This window comes from Trachemys scripta, chromosome 6, assembly GCF_013100865.1.
Source record: "Trachemys scripta elegans isolate TJP31775 chromosome 6, CAS_Tse_1.0, whole genome shotgun sequence".
Taxonomy (NCBI): domain Eukaryota; kingdom Metazoa; phylum Chordata; order Testudines; family Emydidae; genus Trachemys; species Trachemys scripta.
The window spans coordinates 55932028-55945369 of record NC_048303.1 but is presented as its reverse complement, the minus strand read 5'-3'; the positions used below and the strand labels follow the sequence as shown (position 1 = coordinate 55945369).

Genomic DNA, 13342 nt, shown 5'->3' with positions numbered 1-13342 from the left:
TTGTTTATATATTTAACGCCATTATAAATGCAGCAGGCAAAGCAGTGTTTGGGGTGGAGGCTGACCGCTTGCAACCCCCCCATGCAATAAGCTCGCGACCCTCAGAGAGGTCCCGACCCCCAGTTTGAGAACCCCTGTTCTAAAGTACCCTCTACCTTTCCTATGCCCTGTGGTGGCATGACGAGGGTGTCACTGCTTATCAGTGATCTCTAGCTGCCAGAATGATCCGTAGGGCCTGTTGGAAGCTGGCACAGTTTAGAGTAGACGTTAGTCTGCTCTTATCCGTGCTGGGACACCTGCCCAGTGCTGAGCAGACCAAGGATCAGAGTACTACCCTCCTCTCTGGTCTTCCATCAGATAGTCTGGCCCATGATGTATTTGATTACTGTTTTTTCTGGTTAAACATATACATTACTTTAAATGTTTTTGTTGTAATCTATACAGTTGGTTTACGTTAACATTCCTGTCTTTTTAGGATTTGTATTATATTACAAAAGTACCTAAAGGCCCAATCACAATCAGAGCCTCATTGTGCTGGTCTCTCCAGAAACACATAATAAAAGATAGTTCCTGCCCTGAAGCACTGATGGTCTAAACAGATAAGGTGGACAAACAGAAATAGACAAAAACTAATAGCCAAAGAAAAAAAATTTTGTTTTGCATGTATTATCTAATATACATGTATGTATTCTTTTCTTCGCAGCAGTTTTTTAAAATGTCCTTTGAGCATTTTTGATACATTATTTAGTTCTTATAGCCATTGGAGGTTGATACAAGATTTAGTGTGAAAAATAAAATCCCTATGTTTGAGGTCATATCATCATTGTACTCATTTTAACGTCTGTACGCCATCAGCATCTGAGACTGTAGGGAACTTAACTGCTTTACAGTTGGCATAATACCAAAGTTGATTTCAGTGAACCATAAACAGTTTGGCCCTGGAGGTAAAATTACACTGTATGCAGGTTCCTAACATACTGCTTTGGGGATAAACATGTCTTAAATCAACTCATTGCTTAAAGCTAAGTTCCTGCTCCAAATGCAGTTTCCCTGTAGATGGTAATGTTTAGTGAGACTGATTTTCTTTAAAACCGTAAAGCTTTTTGAGTGTTTTTCTATCAATAAATATATTTGAGCAGGATAGCAAAAAATTCATGTAACCCTTGTAAAGACTTTTTTATGGCATTTTTGTTTTGTTTTTAATTAGCTTTCATCAATACATTGAATTCATTGAGATTCGTTTTAAATGTTTGTGTGCTACATCTGCTTACATGTATGTAATGAAAACTTTCAGACCTCACCAAAACTTTATTTGGTAATTGCACATTTGGAAAATTAAAATTGAAATTTATTATGCCCTGGCTCCTACCTGCTCAGTTCATTGTGTGTTGTTAAGATGCCATCACTTGGGAACTTTGTTACAACTATGTTTCTGCTGTGTTTTAATATGCTTTGGATTAGGATGGCTGTAATTGTGGCCTTGAGGGGTTGGACTAAGGAACACCAGGTGGGTTTGCACCCAGATATTCTTAGGTCTTATCCTGTACTTTAACTGTGGAATTTAAGTGTGGTTCCCTGAGTCTTAAAGGGGGAGGTGAACCCCATTTGAGCCTATTAATGAGCACCTTTCTTCCCCCCCCGCCCCACACACACTTTTTAATTTGCCATTTTTCTCTGCTTCTTTAGCCAATGAAATACAGGCACTTATTTCAGAACCATTTTTACAGTCCCATATGTACAAAAGAATTTTAGTTTGTCCCCAAATTTAACTCAAAAACTGATAATAGTGAGAGAGCTCTCCATTTCCCTATTATATGAAGGTGAAAAATAGTTTCCCCTAGATATTAGGCAAGCTTTAGAAGTTAGAACAGCTTTTGTTAGATTTGGGGCAGTAAGGAAGAGACTCTTAATAATTAAGTGGATTTTTTTTTGGTGGATTTTTTAAATGATTCCCTTTGTTTCAGGCCTAAAAATTCAGCTTTTTTTCTACTTAGAGAATGCAGACCTACACCCCTCCCTCCACCTCCCTATGCTGGAGGGTGGTTCAGTTCTCTTCTTCTATTTAGAACACCTTTGACCTGCCCCTCCCCTGCTCAGTGAAATGCTTGTGCTCAGGATGACTAAAGGTTTTCCTCTCCATGTATCTCATGAGGTGAACCTGCAGGGGAGAGGGTTTCAGGAATCCTGCTCATGGAAAAATGCTTTTAAAGTATTTCTTTGCAAACGAGAGCCTTTCTTATATCCCTGAGTATATATTAATTGGTCATAATCCTTAGTTTTGAGCTACATAATTATTCACACAGCAACAGGTGGTAGAATCACAGGTACAGTTAGGATTTCTTTGTACTGAAAAGTAGCACATTCTGAGGGGAAGGGAGGACCCTTTTTCATGAAGATGTATATTCTGTAATTAGTTTTTTAGGGAAGAACACAGAGAGCAGATATACGCTCTGTTTAAAAGAGAAGCAGTGTGACTAGCCCACTTTTGTTAAGGCTTTTATGAATGGATGTGCAATTTCCACAAGTGCTTTAACTTCTGTTTTCTTTTTTGCAGATCATTACTAAATATGTCTATGAACTACTGGAAAAGGAATGCCACTTGAAAAAAGTAACTCTCCCAGTAAGTTGAATTTTTTTTCAAAGATGTTGATGTTTCCTTCACACTACAAAATGTATGAATAAAGAGAATCTCTTCCCTGAGGAGTTTGGAATCTAGATGTCAGATACAGATATGACAAACTGTGCTGAGGGCCCAGTCAAAGATGACTTGGACCACTGTATACACATGCAGCATGTTCATTCATACACAAAGAAATATGTAGAAAAATATCTGTCTATTTTTGTAATATATCTAATCTGTTTGGGTCTGAGTATATTTCATTGGGATTTATGTAGGGTGACCAGATGAGAGATGTGAAAAAAAAAAAAAAAAAAAAAAAAAAAAAGAAAAGAACCCCCAAGAGCCGGTGGTGGAGGGAAAAAAATCAAGAGCTGACAGAGCATAGGAAAAATTGGTGGGGGCTGACGTGGCAGCATTACGCCCCGCACCAGCTCACCTCCGCTCCGGCTCCACCTCCCCTGAACGGGCTGACGCGTCCTGCTTCTTCCCCCTCCCTCCAGTGCTTGCGCCGCCATACAGCTGATTAGTGCGAGCCTGGGAGGGAGGGGGGAGGAGGAGGAATGCGGCGTGCTTGGGGAAGGGGCGGACCAGGGCGGGGATTTGGGGAGAGATCCAATGGGGCAGTGAGGGGGCGGGGCTAGGGGCGGGGCCAGGGCGGGGATTTGGGGAGGGAGCCATTGGGGGAGGGAGGGGCGGGGCCAGGGCGGAGTTGGGGCGGGCGGGGGGGGCGCGAGCCAGAGGGCAACATATCAGGACAATTCCTGTCCCGACCAAACATTGGTCGGGACGCAGGACAAACAAGTAAATATCGGGATAGTCCCGATAGAATCGGGACATCTGGTCACCCTAGATCTACTACGCCTTTCTAGTCCTGGTAGGATTTGAGGTACCAGAAATTTAAAATTGTGTTACTTTTGGTATACAAAAACTATGCCATTTTGAAAATTGTTTATGGTTCCCCTGACACCTGTGCAGTTGGACTCAGAACTAAAGGCAAGGAAACAATGGTTGATTCTCTGTAACCTGAAGTCTTCAAATCAAGATTTGAAGATGTAGGTAACTCAGCCAGAGATTATGGGCCTATTACAGGAGTGGGTGGGTGAGGTTCTGTAGCCTGTGATATGCAGGAGATCAGACTAGATGATCATGATGGTCCCTTCTGGCCTTAAAGCCTATGAGTCTCTAGCTTTACAGGCAGAGGAATGGGAAAAAAATAGTCCCAATAAGATGTTTTAAAACTCTTTTAAAGACCCTCGTATAATAGCTTTTTTAGTAATGTGTGTATGCAATACATAAGTAATTAATCACCATTTGGGAGTAATGCAGCCATTCCAAAATTAAAAGATGTATAGTTGTACATACACTCCATACCACAATTACAATGTATTTTTACACTATAGGAGAAGAGAGTAGTGGCCCTAACACCTTTCATTATAAAGAGTTCTTGTGATCTTTGCTTTGAGAAGTTTTCATACATTCCCATTGTTTGCAGCAGGCTCTTGATATTTGGTAGGGGAATTCCTTTAGACTACAGAAATGACCCTCTTTGTCCCATGAGACTCCCTTCAGTTTTGGCTGAAATATAAAATATTTAAAATTACCATTACCTTCTCTCACTTACTGCTTCAGGAAATTGTTGGTAGCCTGCCAAAATCACTGAACATTCCAAGCCTGGGACTTGCTGCTGACACAGCAGCAAGAGCAGAAGACACTACACTGGGAACACTAAGCAGCTGTCAGAGGGGGAGAGAGAGCAGGACTGGGCTTCCTGCATCATGCAAACCCCAGATGCAGCACTTGGAACAAATAGTCCATTTACTCGCACCCACCTAGGGGCACCACATTGAATAGGTACTCCTCTTGCTTCCAGACAGAGAGAGGTGCACTAGGCTCCCCACAACCACCTCTTGGCCCAGCACTAGTGTTCTATATATACCCCACTTACTCCTGGAGAATCTGACTCTAGTGGTCTCCCCAACTCCCAAGCAAGGGAGAAGGGAGGGTTGAGAGAGTGGCCAGACTCCCCTCAACTAACCCCAGACTCAGCATGTGGCACCAGCAGCCAGTCCCTCCTCTGTGGGCAACACCTGGAGCAGGAGCTCCTTCAATACTGGGGGTGGGGGGGAGGGGAGGGAAGAGAGAGCCAGACTGGGCAGGGCTCACCCCGTGACCATCTTGTACCCCTCTTTACAAAAATACCTTTTCTTTGATGCCAGTGTTGGGTGAGAATGCCAGACACTCAAGTTTATTAATTTGAAACTTCATTGATCCAAAAGCATGCCTTGCGATTACAATTACTATTATAGTAAGAAATGAGACATATAGAAAAAGAAAGTGACCAGTTATCTTCTGGAGTGTATCCAGGTCATGGTGGATTGCTCTTACAATAATCCAACTGCCCCTTACAATTTACATAATTTTATATACATCCAAATTACATATTTATTAGTTCTCTTCCAGTCACCATTAAATATTATATGCCTTGTGCAACTCATACAATATGCATGCGTAGGCTTCAATTGGCATGACTTTTGCTGTCTATGCCATCTTCACGTTGTTATTTTTCTTTGTTAATTGGTTTATTACCACTGAGTATACACTAACCAGACATAATTGACCAGGTCACTTTGACCCTTTGTTCTGCATAGGAGCTTTTGGGGACTTTCCTGTTTTTCTTTACTTGCCTTTTCCTTAATTGTGTATTGGCAGCACATCTTGTGTGTCTCTTGTCCTTCAATTTAAGCATAGTGGTCAAGACATCCTCTTTGTCCTATGCAGCAGTTATAAACAAACTTACTGAATAACAAGGTCATTAAGGCAACATTACACTCATGTCAAGCAAACTAGGCCAAAGCCATCACAAATATAACCTTACTGTCCAAACTTATGTATCAGACACGATCATTAAAACATTTCTAACAACATTATCTGGTATTAAGTCCTGGACCTCTAGTAGGAACAGAGCTGAATGGAAGCTGAATGTTCATGGTTCAAGTCCTGATAATACACAACGGTGGGTTGGCAGTATGGCACATATTAGAATGAGTTTTTTACATTTTTCTTTTTAAATTAAAAAAAAAAACACTAGGAAATTGCACATAAATGACTTGCATACAAAGAATATTATATTTACGTTGCAAAGTCAAGCACTCCAAAAGTAGGAAACTACAAATTTACAATTGCCTGTGCAATCTCTGTTCAGTTCCCTCAAGTGTCTGCATTATGATAAAATCTACAATTACATGAGAACATGCAGTTTTTCTATAGGATTCCTGCCTCGTTTAGTGAACAGGATGGACACACAAAGGGGCAGACTTAAAGTTACACTGGCAATCATAAATCTGATATTTCTTAACTTTTGATTACTTGACTTTCCAAGCTAAATAACATGCTTTTAACATCATTTTTAAAATATGTAAAATACAAGTATATAATGCAAAACTATATTAGTGCAATTCTAAGACTGCTCTGCTAACTTAATAAAAAGTCAGGACATGAAGAAAAGTTAAGTTTCCAGCCACAACTTGGACAACTATGTCTATGTTGTACATCCTGTATGTTATATGGAATGCATTCTCTACCTGATTTTCAAAAAGCCAGTTTAGCAAATATGTGATGACAGTAGTTGCATATGAAAATTAGTACGATTACCCACATTCATTTTTGTATACCTGACTTTTTGAAAATCAAATCTGTAGAGAGGGGGAAAATTGTATTTCTAACTGTATGTATGTAGGTAGGTATTTATTTATTATGGTTAATACCTGTGGGCCAACCAAGAATGGGGCCCATTGTGCTAGTCAGAGTACAAACACACAATAAGAGAGTCCCTGCCCTGAAGAGCATAAAATAGCTAACCAAAAAAGGCAGACAAAGGGTAGGGGGAAAAGATATAACATACAAACTGAGTGAACAATGCAATGCCTGAAAACATCATTTTGGTTCTGCTTTTTCTTTGTTTTGTTGTTTAAATTATTTCAAAGGGATTATGTCAGTAGATGAGCTAGATGGGAAGACAAAAGATGGGAGGAGGGTTGGAAATCACGAGAGGGGGCATGGGAGGGTTTGCAGCAACAGCTATCAGCAGAGTGAAAACTGAAGAAAGCAGAAACTAACATGATCACTGTCCTTCAGTCCCTGCTTAAACCGCTTTCTGTAGCTGCTGTGTTGGGTTTGGTCTCTGGGTGGGGTTCCTACCTGTAGGTTCTTTCCTATAGACCATATAGCTGAGGGAATGGGCTGATGGTGTTTGGAAGAATTTTTAAACTTCTGTAATATACTTTAGGACTGTGTTAAGTGTTACTTTTTTTTTTTTTTTTTCCCAGTAGGATTTTAATAGTGTGCAGAAAATCCATGTGTCGGAAGTTCAGGGTGGCTGCACTTGAAGTTCTCTCATCTTTATTTTTGTTGTCTGAGTAACAGACAAAACTGTTGTTTTTCTTTACATTTTTGGATTACATCTTCAGCAGCAGTATTATGCAATATCCTTTTCAGATGTAGACTCAATAGCAGTAAGCAAAAAAAAAAAAAAAAAAAATACAGTTCCTCTTCGAGTGATTGTCCATGCCACTTCAGGTGTGTGTGTGCCTAATGCAGCAGAGTTGGAGACTTTTCCTTTAGCGTTACGTTACCCTTTGAGGCAGTGCATGCACCCTCTGCTGCCTTGTGCTGCTGTATGATTAAAATGGGTGGAGCGGCCGCAGACATTTTCAGTTCCTTACTACTGCGATCAATAATTGGAGCATGTCAGCTTGCTTCTTCAAGTTTTCTCCCCTTACAGGGATTTTGTTTTTTCTTCTGTAAATAGTTGGTGCTGTTTGTTAGCAGAATTAGTTACTTAGATTAGTGTATGCTTCATTTGTTGGTTTTCTTCACTATTTTCATGAAGTGTCAGTTCTCTCTTGTTACGGGGTGCTGACATCTGGTATAGGCGTATACCTCGGGCTCTGGGATTTAAACCTTGTGCCAGCCACAAAAAACGTATGCCTCCTTCCACCTGCCTAACGTGCCTCAGCAAGGGTCACGCTAAGGACCACTGACAAATTTGCAGAAACTAAGCACTGGATGAAGAAAGACAGAGAGACTGCCATATTTTTATGGAGACCGCCCTGCATCTGTCTTGTGAGCCTTCCCACTTGGGGAGTACACTGAGTGTTTTGGCATCAGTACAGAGTACACAACTGGACACTGTTGCTGAGACAGGACCGCTGGTACCAAGGAAGAAGCACAAAAGGTTAGATTTGTCCAAGGAACTGAGACTTAGTTCTGCTAGATGATCAAGGTCCCTGTTACCATCCACCAGTAAGCACTTGGGAGGACAGGGCACAGTGTCCTCTGGAATGGGATGCTCTCTGATACTGGCCTCTTTTCATTACAGGTCATGGACCTCAGCACTGTCTGAGACTGACCCTTGCCATGGTACTGATTATTGCTGTGCAGCCACAGGAAAGTCTCTCAGTACTGGTGATGCCGGAGGGATGTGCAGCAGCACAAGACTTTGCCTTTTGGTGCCTGATGGTATAGGAGACAGCTCACCTGGTACTGGTGCATCTTCAGGCCCTGGTTACAGACTTAACTCAGGCTTGTGATCAGGACTGTGCAGGGATAAAATATTAGGGCCTTTGACATTTTCTCCACAGGTGCAGTCGAGGGTAAACCTACCATGGTATCCCTGGTACTGACATCTCCAGAATGCCATCCCGCAATCTTGTCATTTCCTCATACCGCACCACCATGATCAGCTGACTTCTGGTCCTCCTCGGAGTGTGAGTAGGCTTTTATGTCCCTCACTTCCAAGACAGATGACATCACTCTTACTCTTTTATTGTGAGAGTTTTGTTGCTGGTACCCACTGGAGGTACAGAGACACTTCAGAGAAATGGAACCTTGGAGTACTCATGGCTGGGGTCCTGTGTTATACCAATGACCCTATTTCAGGGGTCGGCAACGTTAGGCACGCAGCTCGCCAGGGTAAGCACCCTAGCGGGCCGGGCCAGTTTATTTACCTGCTGACGCGGCAGGTTCGGCTGATCGCGGCCCCCACTGGCCGTGGTTTGCTGTCCCGGGCCAATGGGGGCGGCGGGAAGCTGTGGCCAGCACATCCCTCAGCCCGTGCTGCTTCCCGCCACCCCCATTGGCCCGGAACGACTAATGGCGGCTTGTGGGGGCCACGATCAGCCGAACCTGTCACGTCAGCAGGTAAATAAACTGGCCCGGCCCGCTAGGGTGCTTACCCTGGCGAGCCGCATGCCGAATGTTGCCGACCCTTGCCCTATTGAATCCCATGGGGCATGCCTCCCACATCCAGATCCTCTCAAATTCCTCGACCTTTTCAGTCTCTTACCAGGCGACATGTTAACTATCATAAGGAAGTCCAGGAAGATGTAATCAATACTGAGCAAAGCCATCAAAGCCTGCAAGAACCACTCTGCCTGCTCCATGAGGATCAGCCTTAGCCTCCCTTGCATTTATCCTCATCATTACCAGATGAAACTGCAGCTTCTCACGATACTTCACTGGTCCAAGATGATCACAAGGCTTACCCACACCTTTTAAAGAGAGTAGCTACCCATCTTGATATCCCTGCTGAGGTGATCCAGGAGAGTTCTTGTAGAGTCTCATGGAAATGCTGGGCTAAGCAGGGCCTTTTAGAGTGGTTTTCCCTATCAATGAGGCCATGTAGAGCCTACAAGATCTTTATGGCCAACACCACCTTTTCTTCCTCAGACAGCCAAAAGAACCAAGAAAAAGTACTATATGCCTTCTCAAGGCTACAAACATTTTTATACCCATCCCTTGCCAGGTTCCTTGGTTGTTTTGGCAGTAAATGAAAAAGCACCTCAGGGTCATCTGTCTTTCACCTCAAACAACAAGGAGGCAAATAAATTAAACCTGTGAAAATGTATTCTATATCTGATCTACAATTGGGCACTGCTAACTAACAAGCATTATTGACAAGATATGACTTCTCCTTTGAGATAATATGCTGAAGTTCTCAGAAAAGTTGCCAGAGGAGACCAGACAGGAATTCCAGGCTCTGTTAGATGAGGGCAAGCTGGTAGCTCCCACCTTTCTACAAATATCCTTTGACAGGGCAGATTCAGCTAGAGCCATGTCATCTACAATATCTATGCACAGATAGTCATGACTTCAAGCTTTGGGTCTACTGCAAGAGGTCTAGCAAATGATTCAGAATCTTCCCTTCTGTTCTCCCAGAAGACAGATGAGATGTTCCACAGTCTCAAAGATTGAAGGCCCACTTTGAAATAGTTGGGAATTTACACTACTTTCCCTAAAAAGGAAGGAATTCTGCTCTCTGTCTCTGCAGACCTTTTTCCACTGAGACAGCCTGATCAGTCTAGGAAATGAAGGAAAACCATAGGAGAAGACCAGCTCCTTCTCAGTTTTTGTCTTCAAATGGTTTCTCCAGGAAGTCAGACAATCCCAAGCAGTTTGTTTGCCTGTCTTGTCAAGGACAGAGTGCCAGATCCAGTTGTGCCGATTTCTCCTTTCCCTATTTTTCCAACAGGTTTTCCCACTTTCTATTATCTTGGTCCCATATTATCACAAGCTGATGAATCCTAAGTACTGTGGAATAGGGATAGACCCTGCAGTTTATTTCCATTCCTCCTTGCCCCATCCTTTTTCAGGGACTCTTCTTACAAGGCTGTCCTCCTTTAGGAGGTCCAGTCTCTTATCCATTTTGGAGCTATAGAAGAGGTTCCATTTTTTTCTCTGAGGGAAGGGTTTCTATTCATGTTAGTTCCTGATTCCAAAGGCAAAAGGAAGTCTCAGACCCATTTTAGACCTGCAAAATCTGAACAAATATATAAAAAAGAGAAGATTTCATGCAATTACCCTGGTCTCCATCATTCCTTCCCTGGATCCCAGCAATTGCTATGTGGCCCTCCACTTGCAGAATGTGTATTTTCATGTCTCTCACCATCAAAGCAACAGGAGATTCCTAAAATTTCTAGTCAGTGACCCCATTTTCAGTTTACAGCCCTACCCTTTGCCCTGTCTGCTTCCCCACAAATATTTACAAAATGCTTGGTAGTGGTGGCTGCATTCCTAAGAAAAGCAGGGTTGTAAGTATTTCCTTACCTGGATGGCTGGTTGGTACGAGGTTGATCCAAGCTCCTAGTAGAAGTCAGCCTCTTCAGAATCTGATCCCTCTGCAGTGTTTTGGCTCTGTTGATAAATGAGGACAAGCAAATATTCTCTCCAAAGAATATAATTTATAGGGTTGGTTCTGAATTCTACTGTAGCCGGAGTGCTCCTACCTCAAGCCAGATTCCAGACAATATTAAGCATTTCCATAGATCTCAAAGCCCATTGATTACAACAGTGAAAAGTTGTGTCAGGCTGTTGGGGCACATGGGCTCCTGTATGTAGGTGTCTAAGCATCCAGAATTTGTCTCAGGAAATTGTAGGGTTGGTTAAGGTCAGTGTAATCCCTGGCTCATCAACAATTGGAAATGCTGCAGGAGTGATAACTCCTTGGACTGATGGATGGACCCAGCCAATGTATGTGTGGGAGTTTACTTTGCCCCTGCTTTACTCACGCTGACTCTTATTGAAGCAATATCTCATGCTGCTTCTGTAGGCTTGGGAGATCACCAAGAAACTTACAAACTCAAGGTCTGTGGGCCCAAGAAGATTTCAATCTCCACATAAATGTGCGGGAGTTGTGAGCTGTTAATCTGACCTATTGAGCATTTCTCCCTCATATCTAGGGACAGAATCTTGGTCTTCATGGATAACACTGGAGTGATGTTCTGTGTGAATGGCCAGGGAGCGGCCATATCAGGTCATCTCTGTCAGTAGACAAAACATCTTTGGGAGTTTTGCATTGCAAGTGCAATACGTCTCAAAACCTGCCACCTTCCTGGGACTCAGCTTTATCAATTATTTAGATAATGGCAGAGAGAGTACATTTATAAAGTTTGAGGATGATACCAAGCTGGGAGGGGTTGCAAGTGTTTTGGAGGATAGGATTAAAATTCAAAATGATCTGGACAAACTGGAGAAATGGTCAGAAGTAAATAGGATGAAATTCAATAAGGACAAATGCAAAGTACTCCACGTAGGAAGGAACAGTCAGTTGCACTCATACAAAATGGGGAGTGACTCCCTAGGAAGGAGTACTATGGAAAGGGATCTGGAAGTCATAGTGGATCACAAGCTAAATATGAATCAACAGTGTAACGCTGTTGCAAAAAAACCCAAACATTATTCTGGGTGGTATTAGCAGGAGTAGTGTAAGCAAGACATGAGAGGTAATTCTTCCGCTCTACTCGGCGCTGATTAGGCCTCAACTAGAGTATTGTGTCCAGTTCTGGGTGCACATTTCTGGAAAGATGTGAACAAATTGGAGAAAGTCTAGAGAAGAGCAACAAAAATGATTAAAGGTCTAGAAAACATGACCTATGAGGGAAGATTGAAAAAAAATTGGGTTTGTTTAGTCTGGAAAAGAGAAGACTGAGAGGGGACATAACAGTTTTCAAGTACATAAAAGGTTGTTACAAGGAGGAGGGAGAAAAATTGTTCTTCTTAACCACTGAGGATACGAAAAAGAAACAATGGCCTTAAATTGCAGCAAAGGTGATTTAGGTTGGATATTAGGAAAAACTTCCTAACTATCAGAGTGGTTAAGCACTGGAATAAATTGCCTAGGGATGTTGTGGAATCTCTATCCTTGGGGATTTTTAAGAGCAGGTTGGACAAACACCTGTCAGGGATGGTCTAGATAATACTTAGTCCTGCCTTGAGTGCAGGGGACTGGACTAGATGACCTCTCGAGGACCCTTCCAGTTCTATTATTCTATCATTCTAAGTTTCCTTTAAAGATGAGGACTAAGAGATCAGATATGGAGCGATTATTTTGTGAAAAGTGTTCACCCATGGGTTTTTGTCTTTTATCCTGTGTGAGTTCATTCAAGAGTATAGTGATTTTATGGTTTCACCCACATAGTAGTTATTGGGATATTTAGTGCGCTGGATGAGGTACACCACATGTTGTGATAGGCCGGTGTAGGAGCCATGGATCTTGAAAGGTATGTTCTGGGGCAAGGGTGTGGGGTAGTGATCATCATAGCAGTGGAGATATATCTGCAGGTTTTGCATCTGGTAGTATGGTAGGGTTTGGTGTGTCCAGGTCTGTGGGGAGCTTGTTTCTGATGATGAGTGTGGCAAGGTTGGGGGTTCAGGAGAGATTTCTTTCAGTATATGTTGTAATTGTTTGATACCCTGTATGGGTTACAATGTGGGATGGTAGATGACAACTAGGGCTGTGTGGTGAGGGTTATGAAGTTTTTCCCCTGGTATTGAAGCAGGTTCTCTCTGGGTATTTGGATGGCCTATTTCATGATGTAATCTATTTCCCTAGTGGAGTGTCTTTGTTTGGTGAAGGCGGTTTTAAGGGTGTTAAGGTATGTATTCTGGACTTTCTCCTTGGAGCATATTCTGGGGTATGTGAGGCCCTGGCTATAGATAACAGATTTCTTGGTGTGTTTGGGGTGATTATTGGATCTGTGAAGATAAGTGTGGTGTGGGTTTCTTCCTGTAATAGTCTGTAGGGTTCCATTGTTGAAGCTGGTCATGATGTCCAGGAGGTTGATGCTGGTGTGGATGAGTTCTTCGAATGGTCTCTTAGGCTAGGTCTATACTACCCGCCTGAATCGGGGGGTAGAAATCGACCTCTCGGGGATCGATTTATCGCGT

General features: G+C 42.6%; 1 protein-coding gene across 5 annotated transcripts in view; it reads left to right on the top strand.

The window, feature by feature from the left end:
• Positions 1 to 13342, top strand: part of FAM172A (family with sequence similarity 172 member A) — a 343790-nt gene that overhangs the window by 67542 nt on the left and 262906 nt on the right. For all 5 annotated transcript variants that reach the window (XM_034774035.1, XM_034774034.1, XM_034774032.1 and 2 more), the window contains one exon: positions 2555 to 2620. In XM_034774035.1, coding sequence (XP_034629926.1) covers positions 2555 to 2620 — 66 coding nt within the window. The remainder of the gene's footprint in view (positions 1 to 2554; positions 2621 to 13342) is intronic.